The sequence below is a fragment of the Pararge aegeria genome, chromosome 15 (genome assembly GCF_905163445.1).
Source record: "Pararge aegeria chromosome 15, ilParAegt1.1, whole genome shotgun sequence".
In the NCBI taxonomy this organism is placed as follows: Eukaryota; Metazoa; Arthropoda; class Insecta; order Lepidoptera; family Nymphalidae; genus Pararge; species Pararge aegeria.
In genome coordinates this window covers 2,381,911-2,403,934 of record NC_053194.1, presented here as the reverse complement: position 1 = coordinate 2,403,934, position 22,024 = coordinate 2,381,911, and the positions used below count along the sequence as shown (strand labels likewise).

Genomic DNA, 22,024 nt, shown 5'->3' with positions numbered 1-22,024 from the left:
GTAATTACAATTGACATCACTAGATGGCGCTTTTAACAAATGGCGCCTTCATATACTACTGACACAAAAATATAAAAATGTGTGCATTATGCTAGATAACATTAAACTGTCATTTAAATTTCTTGATATATGTCGAATCGGCGTTGAGTAGTTAGCGGGCCAAAATGTAACTTCTTCCTTTGCCAGAAGAGCATGCAGAATACGAATGTGTTAGTTATATAGGAGGCAGAGTAACCATTTGATACAACGCTCCAACACCCATACCTATAGAAATCTACGTTTGGTTGGTTCGTTGGTTTGTGTACGCTTCAAAAACTCAAAATGTACTGCACCTATCGAGCTGAAATTTAAGCATGATATATAATCAGCATCAAGGATTGTTTTTATAAATTTTTTGCATCAGTCACATATCCGCGAACGCACAGTACAGTTTTTTTTAAGGATCACCTAGTCTTGCAAAAATAAACTTATATGTAATGTATTTGTTTTGTTTCTCATTAGTCATTTCTCAACCATTCCATAAAAATGTGCCACAGCGAAGCGTGGCAGGGTACAACTAGATGTTTAATGAAAAGATAGTTTAACCATTAGAAATTTAATACGCTCTTTACCCTTAAAATTTGCGTACACTCTCTTGGCCTATAATATTAGGTATATCAAAGATCAATTATCATTATGTTAGACTAATATTACATCGGAGGCCAATTACTTTTCTCATAGTATAAATAAAAGGACATCGGAAAATTATCTTATGTTGATAATCATACAAGGTTCGGCAAAAACAAACTTGTGTACGTACTCCAGCTATTTGCGAGTACGATTTGTCCATGAAGATTCCTTTATCGATTTTTATAATTTGTATTGTTTCCAATATTACGGTATTAACATTTCTAGTATATGTACTTTATAGTTAGCAAATTTGGGCATTGCACTATTCTGTTTTATATAATATGTTTCTTCAACCAAAGGTTGTCTGGAGGAGATCGCTTCAAGCGATAAAGCCGCCTTTTTATATTTTATATTATCTAGTTTTCTATTTGTACGTGCAATAAAGACTTCTTTCTATTCGATTATATTCTGAAATCGAGCAAAAACACCAAGAAAATACCTAGAAGTACCTACCTGCCGACACATTCTGTGAAAATTTCATCTCAATCTATTACATTTTATAAAATCGTTAACCGTAACTGACAGTTAAAATTCACTCACATCATTCTTCTCTTTACGGACTTCTGCTATAGTAATAATAATCATTTATTTCAGACGTTTCCATCCATAGATTGTTATATTAGTAACATTTTTTCCTTAACCACTAAGTTAGTATTGATAGTTTAAATAATAAAAAATAAATAAAAATTACACATACGCCCGACTGCTACTCTAACACAGGGGCACAGTATAGGGCAGTCGTATCTGGCGGCAAATACCTTAAACATTCCGAAAATTGCCGTAAACGCTGCAGGAGAGAGGCTGCTTTGTTACGCATTATGCCACAAAATTAAAATAAACACCGTATTTTTTTAAGAGAAAATCCATGAAGGCCTGATGTCGCAGTGAGTAGGAGCTCGACTTCACTTTAAGGGGGCCGAGTTCAAATCCTAGCACGCAACTCTAACTGTTCTAAGTTATGCGCGTAATTAAAAATAACACTTGCTTCGACGGTGAAGGAAAACATCATGAGGAAACCTGCATGCCTGAGAGTTCTACATAATATTCTCAAAGGTGCGGAGGAGCGGAGTTCACCAAACCGCACTGAGCCAGCGTGGTGGACTACGGCCTTAACCCCTGTAGTGGGCCGGCATTGAGTCGATATGATGACGATGAAATCAAAGTGGTATAAATACCAAATGCTAAAAAGGGGTATTATGTATTTAAATGAAATAACATCAAATATCCCATGAATAGAAAATAATGATAAATCAACAAAATTATTTTCGCATCTATAATATTAGTAGGGATTGCCTACATCATAATATTAAGTAAATATTGAGAATTTATTTATGCGTACATTTATCTTTACGACACGATATTATTACAATATGCTCACTAATGATGTTGTTATTTCAATGTCATTTTCTTTCGATAAATACGAATTGTTATTGATGAATTACGGTCTAGTTATGAAAGGAAATTAAGCTACCATTTCGTATATCATGAATTATGTTATCAGAGAGAAAATTACTGTTATTATTTGCTATTTATGTGTGCTGTTATTATGTAGTTGAGATGGAGACAGTCTTGAAAAGATTGTCTCCATCTCAACAAGAAGCTGCCACTGGCAAAATGGAAAGGCTCGAGGAAGTAGCCCGATGCGCTGGTCGGATTCTATCCTACTAGTAGTATTGTATCGTGTGGTGATCGCAGATCAGCAGTGGCGTGCATAGAGGGTATGCAAAGGGTATGCAGATGATATAAAATGAAGAAAATCTCCAGTACGGGCTATAAAAAACTTAAGGATAAGCATTGCATGAGTTATAAAATGCCTACCCTCAAGTTTTTATAACTAAAACTGGATTTTCTTCATTTTATATTATATGCATACGCTGTGCATACCCTCTATGCACGCCACTGCAGATCAGAATATAGTTGTCGCCACCCCTCTTCATCCCGCAGATGTCGTACGAGGCGACAAAGGGAATATAACTTACTGTAATTATCAACCCGTCGGCTCCAGCGTTGTGATTGAGAGATGCCTTTAGTCCATCAGTGGACCGTTATATTATAGGCTATTGATGACTAATATTCCGGGACTTTCTCGGAGTTCCCTGCTACCTGGAGATCCTACCTGTGACTTCCATATAACCTGAAGTATTTCTTTGTTCATCCAAGCAGGTAATCATTAAACAGCGGGGCGCACTTGCGGTTAACAAAAAAAATTATAAATCTTGGGCCCTTTAACCCAAACGGCTAATAAATTTCCGCTGAAGCAAGATTTACTATTCCCTCACCCCTATCTCCAGGGGGTATAGTCTGAAGGAGTGGAGGTTAAAAGGGGGTAAGCTAACAGTATCTACTTACCTTTTAGTTTATGTTCAGTAGTATTTACAAATGTTTCAAGAGACTTGGTTTCGAAATTATAAGGAGGGAGAAATTTAAAGCTTTTTTACTACAGTAATTATCGCAGATGAACCACCAGATCACTCCCTGAAGCACTTGGCGATATGGGCGGCCTGCTAAGCTTCTGGAGTGTTCTCGGCTGGCTGTAGTGACCCAGCGGGGAGCCGTACCAGTGGCACTACGTACAACGGAAGGTTCCGGCCCACCAAGGACGGAGACAGGCCCAGGGAAAGAAGAAGAAGAAGAAAAAGAACCACCAGGTGGTAAAAAAGCAACACTTCGCAGGGCATGATAGTAACACGTTCCGCAATGCCGTCCTGTGTCCATCAACTTGAGGCGTAGATGTTAATTTTACCTCATACCGGCAGGAGCCCGCCGGTCGGCTCGCCTACAAATGTAGTACCAAACGCACTCACCGGCAGGAGGCCACCCGTGGCCTCTGCCATCCAGACGATTATAAACCATATTTTATTTAAGATAGAGTTTACTTTTGTTTGAACAACTTATGACCATAGACAAATTCAATAACTTTTCCATTCATATCAACAATAAAATGACAAGTGTCAAAAGAAATATATAAATTAATGTTTGTTTGAATCTGTGTCAGCGCGCCATTTATTTCCCAACGGTGTGACGGTGTGTGGAAACTTTTTGAAACTGTTATTTAGATTTCTTGTGTAATTAAGCGCTTTGAGTAATTAAGTTTTTTATTTTTTTTTATAATTAAAATATCACTTGCTTCAACGGTGAAGAAAAACATCGTCAGGAAACCTGCATGCCTGATGATGGCGATAATTATATTCAGAAAGTATAATTTCTGAATGTTCTCCGGTCTGATCTGTTACGAGGCTTCAGCCGTGGCTACTTATCACTCTACTGATAAAGACGTGCCGCTAAACGATTTAGCGTTCCGGTACATTGTCGTGTGGAAAACGATTAGGAGTATAGGTTTAATATAATGCCATACCTCTAAGAGGTTAGCCCGCCATCTTAGACTTCTTCATCACCAGTGGCGTTTATACAGGGTATCCAAATGGCGCACTAAGCGGGCAGATGACAAAAAAGAAAAAAAATTCCAGTACGAGTGATAAAAAACTTTAGGATACGTATTGTAAGAGTTATAAAAAGCCTACCCTTAAGTTTTCATAACTTGTACTGGAGACTGGAGATTTTCTTCATTTTATATAATCTGCATACTCTGTGCATACCCTCAATGCACGCCACTGATCATCACTTACCATTAGGTGAGATTGCAGTCAAGTGCTAACTTGTAGTGGAATACAAAAAAAAGAGTCTTTTATATAAGTAACGCAGCTACCCTTCACACGTCATATTATCTCTGATGTAACAAAGGACGTGAGTGCCTTTTTCTTAAATTAGATTAATGCCGGTTTCATACCGGTATATACAAATAACTACAACTACTTTTTTTTTTTTCATTCCACTACAAGTTAGCCCTTGACTGCAGTCTAAGATGGTAGCGGGCTAGCCTGTTAGGGAGTACGGTAGTCATACCCCTTATCGGTTTCCACGCGACATTGAACCGGAACACTAAATCGCTTCGCGGCACGTCTTTATTTATTTATTTATTCATAAGACACACCAGCAATTAATTGTAACTACATTCATAAAAAAAAAGTGTTAGAATTACAATTTGTTGATAGGGTGGTAGCCTCGGACAAAGCCTCCCACCAGACCAAAGAACATTCTAAAATTATAAATTCCCAGATTGCCCCAGCTGGGAATCGAACCCTCCTTAAATTCACAGCGCTTACGTCAATGACTAATAATATTCTGTCTTAAATAATTTCTACTACTACCTCAGAACAGTACCTATACAGTTGTCATAACCTAAATATTATAACAATATCTACCTAATGTATATAACAAACAAGTTGTAATGTTTACGTTAAAATAAACTTTTTCATTTCATTTCATTTCATATTCTTACTTAACTAAAGTTTTTGTATTTTTGGTGTTTTTCACTTCGTTTATATATAAAAAAAATATCTTTATTTAATATTTTTATAACTCATGCTACCTCTAGCACAGACTCCGGTCGAATTGAGCTGCATCTTCCTTAACACCAGTAATGAAAATGAAATGGTGTAAAAAGGTCTTATAATCTATACTTATAATAAAACTGTAACTGGAAGATTTCTGTACATTTAATATTGTATTTTGAAAATTTTGACTGGGGGATACTCTTTATACTCGATACTGAGTCCAAAACAGATTTTTATTTAATTTTTGTCCGTCTGTCTGTCTGTCTGTCTGTCCGGGCATCACGTGAAAACTACTAAACGGATTCAAATAAAACTTGGTATAGTGGTAGTTGATATTCCGGATCAACATATAGGCTACTTTTTATCCCGATAAACAATAAGTTTCCTCCGGGAAATGGGATGAAAACTTTTATCAATTTTTCTTAATATCTCCGTTAAATTTGCGCCGATTTTAATCATTCTTTTTTTATCTATCTATTAATATTATATACTATCAAGCATGTATGGTCTTATTTTAATAAGGATCTGATAAAAATTTTCGGAGACAAAGAACACAAATAACTGTTACTCTCTGTGTTATGGGACTGCGATCGAATGCATGCGTACCATCCTACTAATATTATAAATGCGAAAGATTGTGAGGATGGATGTTTGTACGTATGTACGTATCAACTAAAATACCAAGTAAAATAATAGTAGGTACAGAGCTACCCACGATGATAATAATGTTAGCATTAGATATATTCTAGCTTCTCGATTGACTCATACGCGGACGAAGTCGCGGGGGTCCGCTAGTAAACAATGAATGAAAAAAAAAAGAAAAGAAAAATCACCAACTCGTCTGCAAAGCAAGGTGATTATAGGCAAATCATCACGCTGGGAGATACTTTTAGCCCAGCAGTGGACTGTTATACGCTATTGATGATTGATGAAAATTAGTTTGTAGGATGCCTTTCGACAGTGGTATAGTTTTTTTGAGTCAGTTAATTAAAACGTGCTCTCCGAGAAAAGGGGGATCAACGCTAATTTCCTAACTGCGGAATTTTATTTATTAACTCATTACACATAATATACATCATAGGTTTTAATTTAAAGGTGTAAGCATAAACTCAAAATAATTTTTCCGTACACCTAGCCGTTGACAAATTTTTGCTTTGTTAGTCTAATAGATTAAGATACATTCACAATTAATACTACAAAATCGTTACTTATTCACATTACCATTTAGATAAAACGATCGTTTTCTTTCGTGAAAAATATCTCTAATATACTCGTAGGGTTATTGATAAGGGCGTCATAAGAAGGCTCAGAGTCATTCAGCGGACGACGGAGAGAGCCATGTTGGGAGTATCTCTTCGTGATCAAATCTGAACCAGAGTTTCTGATATACCTCGGCGAGTCGGAAAGCTGAAGTGGCAATGGGCGGGGCACATAGCTCGGAGAACCGACAGTCGTTGGGGTTCTAAGGTGATGAAATGGCAACCCCGTTCAGGTAAACGCAGCGTTGGTCGGCAACCAACTAGATGGATAGACGCCTGACGACGACGACGAGCCGCTGGAAATAAGCGGCTGAGGACCGTGGATTTTGGACCTCCCAACAAAATACCTTTGTCCAGCAGTCGACTTCTATGGGTTATTTACGGTTCCTTACCGAAATGGCATACAATTTAACTTAGTACGATACATTTCATTATACGAGTAAGAGCACGTTAAAATTGTTTATAAGTGAAACTACACGTTAAAAGTGAAATACACAGAATTGTGAACGTACAGAAATCGAGGACACGAATAATTGAAGCATGTAAAACCACTCCACTTTAGTAATGTTTCTCGAATAGGCGGTTAGTCGCTTCCATTTAGCATTTGGCAGTAAATATTTTACCTCTGATGTTCTAAACGTTTACGATAAAATGTGGAAAATGGGAAAAAGTTCGTGAGCTAGCAACATTCCATGGGGGTGAAGTGAGACGTGTGGGGAGCGTATTCACTGTTTTTGGACACGATGCACGGGCTGAAGCCTGAATGCGGGTTCTATATTTAATTCTGAGGTTAAATTCTTTCTTTAAATTTGTATTCTTGTGTCGGTAATTAAAATAAACAAATTCACTTCATAATATCGCAGCCATAAGCTCAAACATGAACACGAAAACGTCCTACGTATGTCCTTTTATATTGTCCCCAGAGATAAACAAATATAGTCTTTGACGCGCAAACTATACAGCATACTGCGTACAAAGGTAAATACTACGAGAGTTTTCAGGTACACCCCGCAAAGCCTACTGAGAACAGGTGTACGGTAATCTAGCACTAACGAGACGGTGTTTAGGGGTTACAGTTGAGTGTGGAGTTTCGGTGGTTGCTGTTTGTACAGCAGTGATGTCGGTTGCTCCGTACACAAAGCGTTGACGAATGCCGCCGTATCCTGTGCCCGGTCATCATTCATGGCACGGACGCCCTCTGCCGGTGTATTTCGTACAGCTATATTCGGACTTTATGACCGAATATTGTGGAACTTAATATTTTGGGCTCGGAACGCTTCACAAATGACCCAAAAGGCCGGCAGTTAGAGTTACATATGACTTGCGAGTTGGGTGCTGTTTGAATATAATAAACGAGATACTGGCGTTTCGCCTTGAATTTATACCTCGTAATACTTAACAAATACTTAGCTTCTCTTCACATCATTCATTAACGTAACACAGGATATGACGTGTACATCAGCACTGCGTGTGGTATATATAATAGTGTTACGGTAATTTTATAAAGTGGGTAAATAATTAAACTTTTGATAACTATAAATTCATATTGGCCAGATATTTTATTAAATTGATTAGGATTTTTACAAAAACGCTTATAATTTTTATTCAATTAATAAATAATAAATAAATATACTACGACAATACAAACATCGCCATCTAGCTCCAAAGTAAGCGTAGCTTGTGTTATGGGTACTAAGATAGCTGTTGAATATTTTTGTGAATATAATACACATAAATACTTATAACATACAGATAAACACCCAGACACTGCAAAACAATCATTTTCATCACACAAAAACTTTCCAGTTGTGGAACCCACGGCCTACGACTCAGAAAGCAGGGTCGCTGCTCACTGCACTAGTCGGCCGTCGAAAATAGTTTCCAAGAAACAATTAAAATTATATTTGATTAATATCCAATGTTCATGACATCAGTGGCGTGCATAGAGGGGTATGCAGCTATAAATACTTAAGGGTGTAAGAGTTATAAAAACCTAGTTTATAACTCGTACAATGCTTAAATTGTTTAAATCCGCACTGGAGATTTTCTTCATTTTATACCATGTGCATACCCTGAGCATACCCTGTACATAACCTCTATGCACGCCATTGCATGACATTAAGTTGGTGGGTATTTGGAAATAAATACGGGCGCATTTCCAATACAATGCAGTCCTATATAGACTCGAACGATGTAAAGATGCCCCCGGTGTAGTCGTTATGAATAGTGAAATAACATCATCTATTTATAGTAGTGTTTGATACCTATGCAAAAATATTTAGTAGCCAAATTAAAAATATAAACAAATAAATACACTACGACAATACACACATCGTCATCTAGCCCCAAAGTAAGCGTAGCTTGTGTTATGGGTACTAAGATAACTGATGAATATTTTAATTAATAATATACATAAATACTTATAATATACAGATAAACACCCAATGAAAAACATTTATGTTCAAAACACAAACATTTTCCAGTTGTGGGAATCAAACCCGCGGCTTTAGACCCAGAAAGTAGGTCGCTGCTCACCTCGCCAGTCGGCCGTCGAATACTGATGCTGGATATTTGAGCCAGGGCATAGACCACCTCATAGGAGAGAGGGTTTTAGAGTATAGACATGCCACGCTGCTGCAAAGTGGGTTGGTGGGCTTTAACGACTATTATGACGAAGTCTGAGATAATAACTGTTCTTCAAGGCAAGGTTGAAAGTTGAAACAACCAATTTCCTTATTAATTAGAATTCTAAAAACTTTTTGTCGGATCGACAGAGTTAAGAACATATAGAAACCTCTTTTAGTCATTTTTGCATGCATTGCATTGTGTCCAGAGAAAACTCCCCGCGTACGTCTCGCTTCACAACCGCGGAATCTTGCTAGCTCACAAACATTTCCCATTTCCCCACTTTATGGTAAACGTTTGGAACATTAGAGGTAAACTACTTACTCTTCTTCTTCTTAGGGTGCCGTCTCCTTACGTTGGCAATCATTAGGGCTATCTCTACCTTGGACACCGCTACTCTAAATAATGATTTGGTGCTCTTTCCAAACCATTGTCGTAGATTTTTGAGCCATGATATTCTTCTTCGGCCAGGCCTTCTTCTGCCTGCCACTTTACCTTGTAAACTACTTACTGTCAACTGCTAAATGGAATGGACTAAGCGGGAAACACTTGTAAAGCGGAAGCGGAACTTGGTTCTTGATGCTTCAATATTAGTCGTGTACACGGTTTCTGTATATTCATAATTCTATGCCGGTATCGAACCCATTAAAGATACGCAGTTAATACTGGTAGAAACACCAAAGAGACAGGAGGAAGTCGCATGCTCCTTTTTTAATCTCCAAAAGGTCTTGAACTCGATTAAATATCTTAATTAATTCACAAAGCGGCACTAAGTCTGAATAAGTTTACGCTAAGGCAGCCTCCACCATAACTTGTTCCGACAAGTTCACTAAAACTAAACGTTACCACAGTCCTAATCCTCTTTACACAAGTTGGCCGAAGTTCGCCTTGGCCGCTTCTACCGCGATGAGTATTGCATACGACTAATTCCAACTTTTGTTTATTAGTCGCTGATCCCGAGATAGCTGAGCGCAATAATCACTACCCTTACTTTAAGTTTTTGAGTTAACAAGCGAGACAGCGCTTCACGTTTATATCTTGTTACAGTAAATTTATAAAGTGGGCAAATGATAAACTTTTGATAACTATTAATTAATATTTGCCAGATATTTATGTTAATGACATTGAGTTGGTGGGTATATTGATATAAATACGACTGCTTTATCGATGCACCGCAGTCCTACATGGACCCGAACGATGCAAAGATACCTCCCGGTGTCGTATTCGCTATCACTGCCTAACCTACCTGTGTCTGTCAAATCGGGGAGTAGGTGTTAAGCCTAGTGTGACTGTAATTACACAAGCAACCCCGCCCTTCAGTAGAATACTGCAATGCTGCTGGAGTTTTAAAACTCAGTGCGGAATTGTGAAAAATATCCCCGTAAAATACCCGTGATTGTTCTAAGCAACAATAACTCCAGTCTCGGTGCTAGAAGGCTCACCAGCCGAGGCCAGTGGCGTGCATAGAGGGTATGCACAGGGTATGCAGATGATATAAAATGAAGAGAATCCCCATTACAACTTATGAATACTTAAGAGTAGGCTTTTTATAACTCTAACAATGCCAATCCATAAATTGTTTAAACCCGCATTGGAGAGTTTCTTCATTTTATATCATCTGCATACCCTGTGCATACTCTCTATGCACGCCACTTCGCGAGGCTATAGAAAACGCTTGATAAATCTGAACAGATAAGAATCAACAAAACCGTCGTAAAAATACTGCAAATATGAATTTATAGTTATCTAAAGTTTAATTATTTACCCACTTTATAAATTTACTGTAACAGTAGGTGGGTTTGTAGGACGTGTGACTTGCAATGTGTGTGTGTTTCAATCCAATAGCTGATATTAATTTGTACAGAACAAACAAAAAGAAGATGGTGGCAAGCGCTTGCGAGTAGCCAGGATCAGGAGGGGGGAAAGGGGTCCAGGAAGTGGTGGTCCGGAAACGGCACCGACCGGAAGCGCAGAACCCTTTGCCGTGCTTTGTTTGCCAAAGGATCCGTAGCACAGGCGAATACTGCCGCGTTTTTTTGCTTCATCTTGCAAAAATATGCCTAATTTGTAATGGAATCTCTCAATAATAAAAATACGCAGTTACCGGAATTGATTGCGTTGTTTTAATGATATCTACCAAAGTTGCTGAAGTAAAATAAGCGAATGAATGACTGAATGAAATACACTTTATTGTACAAATAGATTGTGTAAATAGATTTAAAAAAGTATGCTCATTTCACCAAGGCAATGCCTAATTAAGAAATGCCTAATATAAGGAGATTCCTAGGCAAACATCAACCATTCAGCAAGAGTTATCACCTAAGAGTTGGTGAAATGTTTTTTTTTCTATAGACATCGCATTAATCATTAGGCATTCCAGTTAAGTTAGGAATTAGTCAACAAATACGCCGGTATATGTTTATCAATATTAGGTAAGTGTTGATGCAGTCTTAGACAGTAAAGGGCTAACCTGTAAGAGGTATGGACGTTGTATCCATACCCCAAATGATTTCTACGCGTCGTCGTACCGGAACGCATAATCGCTTGGTGGTAATTCTTTTCTAGCAAGCCGCTACCGGTGTTTTATTAAACTATACGGCCTCCGAAATTGTTTTATATCCAAGCAAGACATTTTGACGACCTCCCTGGCGCAACGGTAAGAGCTGTAAATTTAAGTATGAGATCCCGGGTTCGATTCCCTGCAGGGGAAATTTGGGAATTTATAATTTCTGAAACGCATAGAAGCATTTGAGATGTGGACATTCAAACGTATGTTAGCCATTAGTTGGACTCTCAAAGTATCCAATGAGGAAGTTCTGCGACGCGTCAACCAACGGCGTGAACTTTTGCACACCATCAAGATCAGAAAAGTTGCATGTCTGGGGCACGTGCTAAGGCACGAGAGATATGAGCTCCTTCAAGTTATTATGATGGGAAAGGTTGCAGGAAGAAGAGGCGTTGGTCGCAGAAAAAAGTCCTGGCTTCGTAATATCAGAGAGTGGACTGGAATCGCGAGTGCAGCAGAATTATTTCGCCTCGCGAAAGATAGACAAGAATTTACGAAGCTGACTGCCAACCTTCGCTAGTCGGAGAGGCACCGCATGAAGAAGAAGAATAATTTCTGAAATTTTCTCTGGTCAAGTCTGGTGGGTGAGTTTGGCTTTGGCTAGTTACCACCCTACCGAAAAGCCTCTAAGCGATTTAGTGTTGAAACAGATTAGGGGTATTACTACCATACTCCCTAACCGGTTAGCCCGCTACCATCTTAGACTGTATAATCACTTACCAGGTGAGATTGCAGTCAAGGTCTAACTTGTAGTGGAATAAAAAAAAGACAAATTATGCTACTAATACATTTGAATTAAATGAGGAAGTTTCAACCAATTTAATAAATTATTCTCAGAAATAGACATTATTCATGTCTAGTTATGCCACGTTTATTAATAAGGCTAAACAACTCTAATATACATACCTTTATAAACCTTTTGGCTTTTGTTAATAATCCTAATGTGGTGTGTCGTGACGCTTCGGGGCCTAGGGGTACCATGTCCTTGAGCTTCTCCAAGCAGCTTCTGAGGTGTGCTCTTCTGTAACAAGAGAACACATGGATTACTATTGGATAGAAGCAGGCGTTACTTTGCGGAAATCCACGATATATTATGAAAATTAAGCTTAATTTTCTATACTCCGCGAAAAGCAGGAGAATCTGTATGGTGTAATTTATAATTTCTTCAATACTTCTACTCCACACCAATTCTTCCAATTCACGTCGATAAATTTGAACACTAGCTGACCCGTGCAACTTCGTCTGCACCAAATGGAAAACACGAATAAAATTACATTTTCTAAAAATGAATCCTAGCTAGATCGATTTATCGTCCCCCAAATACCCTGTATACTAAATTTCATGAAAATCGTTGGAGCCGATTCCGAGATTCCAATTACATAGATATACAACCATTGCTCGTTTAAAGATATAAGATAAAATAAGATAAGTGATGTAACATCAGCAAACAATACAACGCCGTGATTATTCTAAGCAACAATAACTCCAGTTGTGGTGCTAGAAGACTCATCGGCCGCGAGGCGATAGTAAATACTTGAAAGAAAACCTCAGAGTGAGCAGAAGCCTCCAGCTGCGTTTGTGAGCACTAAGATTATTCAAAACCGAAATAACATATTCAAATTAAAATCTCGATTCAATCTTTTCAGTGCTTTAATTAATTTAATAAAGATGGCAGATATTGACGCAATCGAGGTTTTGATTTTGATTTTTTATATTTTTTTTAAATTTTGTGTTTTTTTTTCATTTTATACTTGAGAATCAACAGAGGGTGATGTTGTTTTAAGTTATATACATCGTTAATACATCTTCTTTTTCGGATGCATCTTGTTAGCCTTTTAGTATAGACAATGTTATCATTAGTTTAGTTTTGCTTATGTTTGAATGGATTCATTATATAACGTTGGCTTATTAGTAAAACTAGCTGACCCGTGCAACTTCGTCTGCACCAAATCGGTTATTACCGGAAAACACGAATAAAATGACATTTTCTAAAAATGAATCCTAGCTAGATCGATTTATCGTCCCCCAAATACCCTGTATACTAAATTTCATGAAAATCGTTGGAGCCGATTCCGAGATTCCAATTATATACATATACAAAAATTGCTCGTTTAAAGATATAGATAAATAAATAAATACCCCGTCACAAGATGACGCTCTTTCGATTTGATACAAATAGTATTTTCGATAAACCTGATAGTTGGAGACAAAACGGCCAAGTAAATGTCAAATTCAGATACTAAAGGTGATTATGCCTGCCTTTTATGGTATTCTGATAAAAAAAATCAACCACCTTTGAACTAACAAAACGTTATATTGCTAGAAAATGTTCCAAAAATACACAGTGCAAGGAATTATTGGGAATAAACGGCATTATTATAAATTAGTCGGTATCGGAGCAAGCACTGAGGCGCGCCTTGTTCACTAACAAAGCTTATTAGGCTTACCATTGGTCCTCGAGCCAGGATTACTTCGTATCACAAATCTCACAATCGAATAAAAAAGAATACCCAGCTAACTTTGTCGGCCTCTTCTTAGATCAGGGCGCTTTTCCAACCCTAGCTTAAATTTTTATGTAGTATACGCATTAGAAGTATCATCTGTGGGCACCTATTTTAATATATGAATATTTGACTTTGACTACATCCAAATAGGTTCCAAAAAGCGATAATTAAATGTCGGTTTTTAATTAAACTAACGATACTTTGTTAAACGGTTTAGTTATCTATATGATAATAATGAAAGCTTTTGTCTGGTCAATCCGTCCTTTCCAGAACTTCGTTCCAATTTAACAAAAAAAATGCAAGAGGGGCAAAAACGTTCAAGAGGGGGGGAAGAGGGGGTCGTTGAATATTTTATATTTCAATAAAAAATAACGAATCGGTTTAGTGTTCTGAAACTCCGATGCAAAACAAAGGTCTAAAAAAACGAGTGTGTGCTTATGTACACGCGTTAGAAGTTATACTTCTTTGGCGTAACAAGATAAAAATCTTTTTCTCTTCTTCTTCTTATCTTTTTCTATCTAATCTTAAAATTTACTCTCACCTTTTTTCCCTAACGCACCAAAAGAAGTATAACTTCAAAAAATCTCGCTCTGTTTGTGTGTTGAAAGACCAATTATCAATCTTTATCAAGTTTTACAAATGATAATTTTCTCTATTCTCATAAATGTTTGCGTGCCATACAGTTTCTTGTATTTCATATTTAATAATGCTGTTTTTCTTCTATGGTAAGTAGGTACTAATTGCTAGTACTAAAAACTATCTTATTATCTTTAATATTTTTAAATACCACTACCAGGTAGCCCTGGACCGCGATCCCACATTGTAGTAAGTAATGGGGCAATGTAAGAGCATCATAGTAGGGGTCACAGTCACAAATTGCGGCCGGTCGTGTTCCGTTTGAGCAGAGCACGAGCGCTTGTCGAAGCAGCGAAATACCGTTTTAGTGGCCAAATTATTACCGGTAAATTAATTATTATTTTACCATCTATTGAAGAAGAGAATTAAAAGTTACAGCAAATTTTCATCATCATTATATTCTACCCTGACAGGTGATAAAAATATAAGTTCGGAGGTTTTTTTTAATAACCTTGAATTCATACGAAGAATAAAAAAATATGACAATAAAAAAAACAATAGTTGAAAAATCCAAAAGTGCACGCCTCATAATCTCATTCATTACAATAAAATTGAGATTATTTGTAAATAATAATTAAACTACATCTAATTATACCGTGAAAAGTAATAGGCTTCCTTTCCTCAAAATACTGAAGCCTATAAAAAAAAAACAAATCGATAAGTGAAGTATTTCGCTCGTTATCGTGACCACAAGATACGGGATCCGCATATACAGACACACGGACTTCCAAGGCAGAACTTTTTACAATTTTTTAATTAGTTTAAATAATAAAAAAATATTTAAAAATATCATGAGTGTTAAAAATAGTGTTATATTCACTTATAAAAGCAATAAAGAATAAAAAAGGTGACATTTTAAGTTGGAGAATCACTCGGTGTGCGTAAACTGACAGTAATTCCCACCACAACGCTTCGTTTATGAGGCGTGCAAAATACCACACCTTGTGGCAAGAATAGTTATATGAGTTGCATACTGAAAATCGGTTGGTGAAAGTAAAATGTATGCCTAGGAATATTCTTTGATTAGGCGTTACTCAGACATTGCTTTGTTTGTCGTTAGTGAAACGGGAAATTCCACAGTTAGGAATAAATATTTCGACGAGACTACAGGGTGAGATGAAAATAATTTTAAAAAGACGTAGGGCGTGCACTTCATAGATGCACAAATGCACTGCCTACCCTAAAAAATTCATACAAGTTGTATGGAAGGAGAATTTTTCAATTTTATGTGATCTTCCTGCTTTATGCCTCCCCCGGTTAAAACCCCTATGTATACCACTGTACATGCGGCTATAAACTAGACGCTAGAAGTCTAGATATACTCGTAGTCTAGGTATTCTAGACACATACAGAATACTCAACTTATAGTATATAGTATTTTTTTTGTTTTGTTCAATAAAACATAGGTACAAGTTACATTACATCTGTACAATAGGTATAAATTAAATTATTGTTATAATTTACACGGATATACAGAAATTAACTGTCCCTAAGCTAGGTATAAACCTGTGTTAAAGGCGACAGTGTTCTAATTTGTATCAATTTATAAATAAATGATAATTAAAGTTAGAGTCAAATGTTTTTAAATTAAATATGGGCCCAGAGATGGCTCTTTTGATGCAAAAAGTGTACGATCCAAACGCGCCCTAAGGATAAGCCCTCAATAAACAAAGTTTTTTTTTTGCTATCTATCTCACATAGTCATTTAAAACTAACTGCAAACCGAGCATTTTATCGAGTTAAATAAATATTTACAATAATAAGATAGAAGCGCATGTGAGAAGGGGAATAACGTGATAAACGAGAGTCATGCCATTTTCCGTGACGGCATACTAGTTGATTTTACTCCGACGGTGCACCAATGGATGTTCTACATCAAAAAAAGAACGAATATACGTCTATACACTTTCAGAAGATCGTTAATTCGTCGCGACGCTATTTCGGGGTCCAGAGATAAAGCGGGGAGGGAGAAAATATTAATCCCGACAAAAACGAGCAAGAAACGAGTACGTACGGGTAGGTGAACCGGACGTTGGAAAAATTTCCCGCGCTGCCGACAAAAAATTGTATCAACAGAATAAAGTATGACCGTTGCCTTTTATGTTTTGCCGTAAGAGCTAGTGGTAATTAATATAAGGACGTTTATATGACACCACATTACAACAATTACATATAAAGAACATGGATGATTTGTATTTATGATATGTTAAAAAAATTAAGTTAAGAGTTTAACTTAAATTTTCAACTTTTAATTAAAAATCTAAGTAATAATTCACGGAACTGAAATTTTTTACTTTAGACTAACATTTTCATTACTTTCATAAGCTACGAAGCTGATTATTTTATGCATAAAAGTACAACTCATGAGAATTCACTTGCCAAAAAAAAAAAACTAAAAAGTATTTTGCTTTTTTTTTAGAAATATTTAAGATGGTCATGTCTAAATTCATCACTCTAAAAGTATAAAAAATCGCGGAACCGGACCAAAATTATTTTTATGACTTTTTTTTTTGTTAATAAAAAAAAATATTGTGCAAAAAAACGCAAAAAATAACCATTGGAATTCGAACCAGGGTCTTCTTGTTTCGGGACCGAGATTTTGGCGAAATTTACCTTAGTGTTCTAATGATATTGCAACAATTTTTCAATGCCTTAGATTAGCAGCTCTACCTTTTCTAAGTTATAGTTTATAGTTGTAGGAAAACATCGTGGGGAAACCTGCATGCCTGAGAGTTCTCCGGGTTCTCAAAAGGTGTGTGAAGTCCGCCAGTCCACTGGTGGTGAATTATGGCCTTAACCCCTTATCATTGTGTGAGGAGACCCGTGCCCTGTAGTGGGCCCCTAATGGGTTGCTATGATGATGATGATGTTGAAGGTAGTTGCGAAACCGAGTGAGAGGGGAATACATCGTCCGCCAGCTAATTGTTACGATGCGCGCGCAACCCGCCTGTGGTACCTATTTTCTATTGTTACTGTCGTTTTCTCTAAAAACGTAGAATAAGTCGTGAGATAAAATATTTGAAAAGATTTTTATCTTGTTACGCCGAAGAAGTATAACTTCTAACGCGTGTACGTAAGTAAGCGCACGTTTTTTTTTAAACGCGAAGTCCCGATCAACTTATGTATTGATAAGTCAAAAATTACCTTGGAATCGTGTTATATGGTTTATTAACTTGATAGTTAAATATGCCAAGCACCATTTCAACATATCACACCTGAGATTATTGTGCTATATATCTTATTATTATTATCTTGTATCTTTAAACGAGCAGATCTTGTATATATATAATTGGAATCTCGGAATCAGCTCCAACGATTTTTATTAAATTTAGTATACAGGGGGTTTCGGGAGTGATAAATCGATCTAGCTAGGATTCATTTTTAGAAACTGTCATTTTATTTGTGTTTTCCGCTAATAACCGATTTGGTGCAGACGAAGTTGCACGGGTCAGCTAGTATGCTATAATTCCGCTTGTACTTCAATAAAGGTGTTCGTAGCGAAAATGAATTAATTGGCAAGTATATTGCTAATTGGTGGAATTAAGTGAATTCCCCCGAAGGAAAATAAGGCTTTTCACAATTAGAAAGAATTAAATTGTGCCCGTTATGCTAATATTTTGCTATTACAAATTTCTATTTGGAAATTCTGCTTTTATAAATAACTTTGTTTTTTTCCCTCATCTTTATAATGGAGATTAATTTTGTCAAAGATAAAAATGTTCTAATATACAGCTTCTTTTGTTCTCCTTCGAAGCACCAACGATGATCTTTCTTGCAATATTACATTACGATAGTAGCGTAAGTGGGTCTTATTTCTTTTAAGCTGTAACGTAATAATAATAAAAAAAAATATAAATGTCAATGTAAGTTTGTTTGTTACGCTTTTACGCAAAAAATACTTAACCGATACTCATGAAACCTTGTACACATATTCTTGGAAGTGTTAGAAGTAATATAGGATACTTTTTATCCCGACATTAAGCTCGGTTCCTTTGGGAGAGGGGATAAAAGTGTTTGACGATTTTACACCATAAATCCGACAAATTATAACCGTTTTAAATAATTATTTATGTACTATAGAGGTTATAATATGTGTTTAATTTTGCCAGAACTTTGTGTAGATCTGATGAATGTGGTTGGAGATAGAGGAAAGAACTCCTCAGCGGACAGCAGCAAACCCCTTATTTAAGGCCTAACGATACTGAATACTTAATTTTTTTCAGAACAACATCTAAATTGGATGCCACATCAAAAAACTAAATCAAACGCAGACGAAGTCGCGGGCAACAGCTAGTAAAAAAATATAACTTGAAAATTATACAAAACTGAAGTTGGCGGGTAAGTTAGTGCACAATACTCCTGACAAGTACAAATTCACGCAATCAGCCACGAGGGTCAAGTTATTTACTTTTTCCGTACTTAGCAGTTGTCGGGCAAAGGCATCTGTGCCGTAAAGTTTTCAAGTGAACAATAGCCACATCCGCGTAAACGTTTTTTTACTACCTCCCTGGCGTACTGAAGGCTGTAGTTTTAAATCGGAGGTCCTGGATTCGATTCCCAACAGTATGTAGGAAAATTGTTATAGTTACAACAAAAGTAAGTGCCTGGTATACAACTGGCAGATCAGAATACAGTTGTCATCCATCTCCTCCCGCGAGTGTCGTTAAATAGTGGACAATGGGCAGTAGCGTGTGCTACTACCATCACGTATTGCGATCACCAACCCGTCTAGCCAGTGTAGTGATTATGGGCAGACCATTCCGTTCGGAGAAGCCTTTAGTCCCTTGTGGACTGCTATAGGCTATTGATTGATATAACCTTAAACAATCGCGCTAAGGGCATTAAAAAAACCGTTAAAACACTACCTACGTCTCGAATGATATATCTATAAAAATTCCCATTAAGACGTGATCAGTGTTTTCCGCGCGAATTCTGCCTGTTTCCAGACGAAATAAAAAAATAAGCAAGTAATTTTCCTCCCCGGCTAAGAGAAAAGAAAACCATCTCGGCAATTTATCACTTTTTTGTGCTTTTACCGAAGCAACTCCTTCGGCGAATTCGGTTTGAACTTAGAATTTATAGCTTGTAGCGTAGTGCTGCTTGAATATTAGGAGGCTGACGCTGAATAATAGCACAGGAAAATATGGCCAGGACACGTCACGTGTGTTGAGGCAAATCAAATCTTACCTTTACTTTTTTTTATTCCACATCAAGTTAGCCCTTGACATCAATCTCACCTAGTGGTAAGAGATGATGCAGTCTAAGATTTTAGCGCGCTAACCTGTCAGGGAGTATGATAGTCATAGCCCTTAATGGGTTTCCACGCGACATCGCACTCCTTCTTAAATTCATGGCGCTCACCGTTGCGTCAAAAACTTACTATAATCTATACTTCTTATTATTTTTCTTAGGTACTTAATAATATCTATTATATTCATTGTGCCATGAATTGTATTTGTAAGTGTATGTAGAATATTGTTTTTAGAACTAGTGCTAGAATGTATTTTGTTTTAGGCTTCTAAAATGATAACTATATCATTTATTGCAATGTACCTAAATTTTACTATACCACGCTATAAAATCATGCTACTCAGATCTTCGGTGGCTTGGAGAGATCTCTTGTAGGGATAAGGTTTCCTTTGTTTACCTCGTCTGTATTCAGAAATACTGCAATTCTGATTTTTAGTATCCGCCCTAAGGGGATGCCACGGATAGGAGGTGTGTATTTATCGTATGAGATACAAACTACACAGAACATAACGTACTATTTTAAAGAAAAAAAAAAATAAAACAAAATCTAAAATAATAAAGTGCTCAAAATATAACACAAGCATATATATGCATATTGGATATTTAGTCTCTATGAAAGTTTCGATTCGATTTTCGGATGAATAAATGTTAACATCTCCTGAGAGTTCTCCGGGATCGTAGCGAAACGTTCTTCGGGAGTACATTGCCGAAGATCAGTTTGGTTTGGAGTACGAAGAGTTGAAGAAATGATAAAATAATATACCCAATAATATACCGATATATTATTTTAAACCAAAATTAAATAATAAAAAGCTGAGAAAACCCTACTGCGCTTGGAAGTCATTTTGTAATTTTTTTGACGAGAAAATTTCACTAAACAAAGTCAGAAATATTGTCAAAAATAAAATTTATGTTTTCGCTGTAATGGTAAAAAAAACAGAAATTCATTTATTGATGGTCAGATTACATTGGATCGATAACCTCAGAGACGATGGCGTCAGAAATAGTTTAAAGTTGTGTGTGTGTGTGATATGAAACTCCTTTGTATTATTAAGTTTGACTCTGTTGATAGAACTTCACAGTAGTTTATTGTAATTCGAATATTGAATATTGACATCAATGTTATTATTCTGTTATTGTCTTGTATAATTTATTTATATTAATTAATTAAAGCCCAGAGCTATGTATTGCATGGCATTACGTGTTTTATTTCAGTGTGTGTGTGTGTGTGCGTGTGCATGTGTGACAACAACAGTTTGTCTATCAGAAAGTGAGTTGTAAGAGGGAAAATGTTTAATAATTTATTAGCTCTGTTGTACAGGCAACTTAGGAAAGGATAATATCGCTTAGAAATCGCTGTACGAACTTTTTTTTAAATACTCGGCATAAACTACGATACAATAGTCTACCTAAATAGATTTTTATTACTTAAATCATTTAAAAATATGCTAAAAAAGCATTGTTGAATATCTTACAATCGCGCCATCTTTTACTATATTTTACTACTAAAAGCGGTATATAGACTTATCATATATCTATAAGTCCAATCGATACCGACATCTATACAAAGCATTCACTCAGTCGTCTTGGAAGACCTCGACGACTGAGTGAATGCTTTGTACGCAACTGTTGCATAGTTCCGAGTTCTACCCTCGCTTAAATTATAATTATAGGATCTAGGAATATCATGATCAATTAAATGCATTTAATTTTATCAATAAACGTACGTGTTTACTAAGTTCTACGTAAAACAAGTTATTATCATCTGTTATGTGGCTCAATAAGTTGTTAAAAATGTTTAGTTTATATGCTGTAAAGTTTTAAAAAGGTGTTGTAACCTTCTAAACTGTAATATTTTATTTATTTGTTTAACCTAGACTAGTCATTAGGATATGAACTGTAATTACAAATTTACAATTATTTAATTAATAAACATATTTTAAAAACAAAAACAAACAAAAACTACTAAAAGCTGTTAGTTTTGTATCACACTAACTGAATAATATACATATTACCACTTCTTTATGTTAATTTTAATTTCTCATTAAGTGAAACTGTTTCTTTTGAGAATAAATAACTTTAAACCTAAACCCCGTCCAGTCAGGTAAGCATCTTAAACGT

At 36.4% G+C, this 22,024-nt stretch overlaps 1 protein-coding gene across 2 annotated transcripts in view; it reads right to left on the bottom strand.

The window, feature by feature from the left end:
• LOC120629801 (max dimerization protein 1-like) overlaps positions 1–22,024 on the bottom strand; it is a 440,856-nt gene that overhangs the window by 68,801 nt on the left and 350,031 nt on the right. For both annotated transcript variants that reach the window (XM_039898853.1, XM_039898854.1), the window contains exon 4: positions 12,420–12,534. In XM_039898853.1, the coding sequence (XP_039754787.1) occupies positions 12,420–12,534 (115 nt within the window). The remainder of the gene's footprint in view (positions 1–12,419; positions 12,535–22,024) is intronic.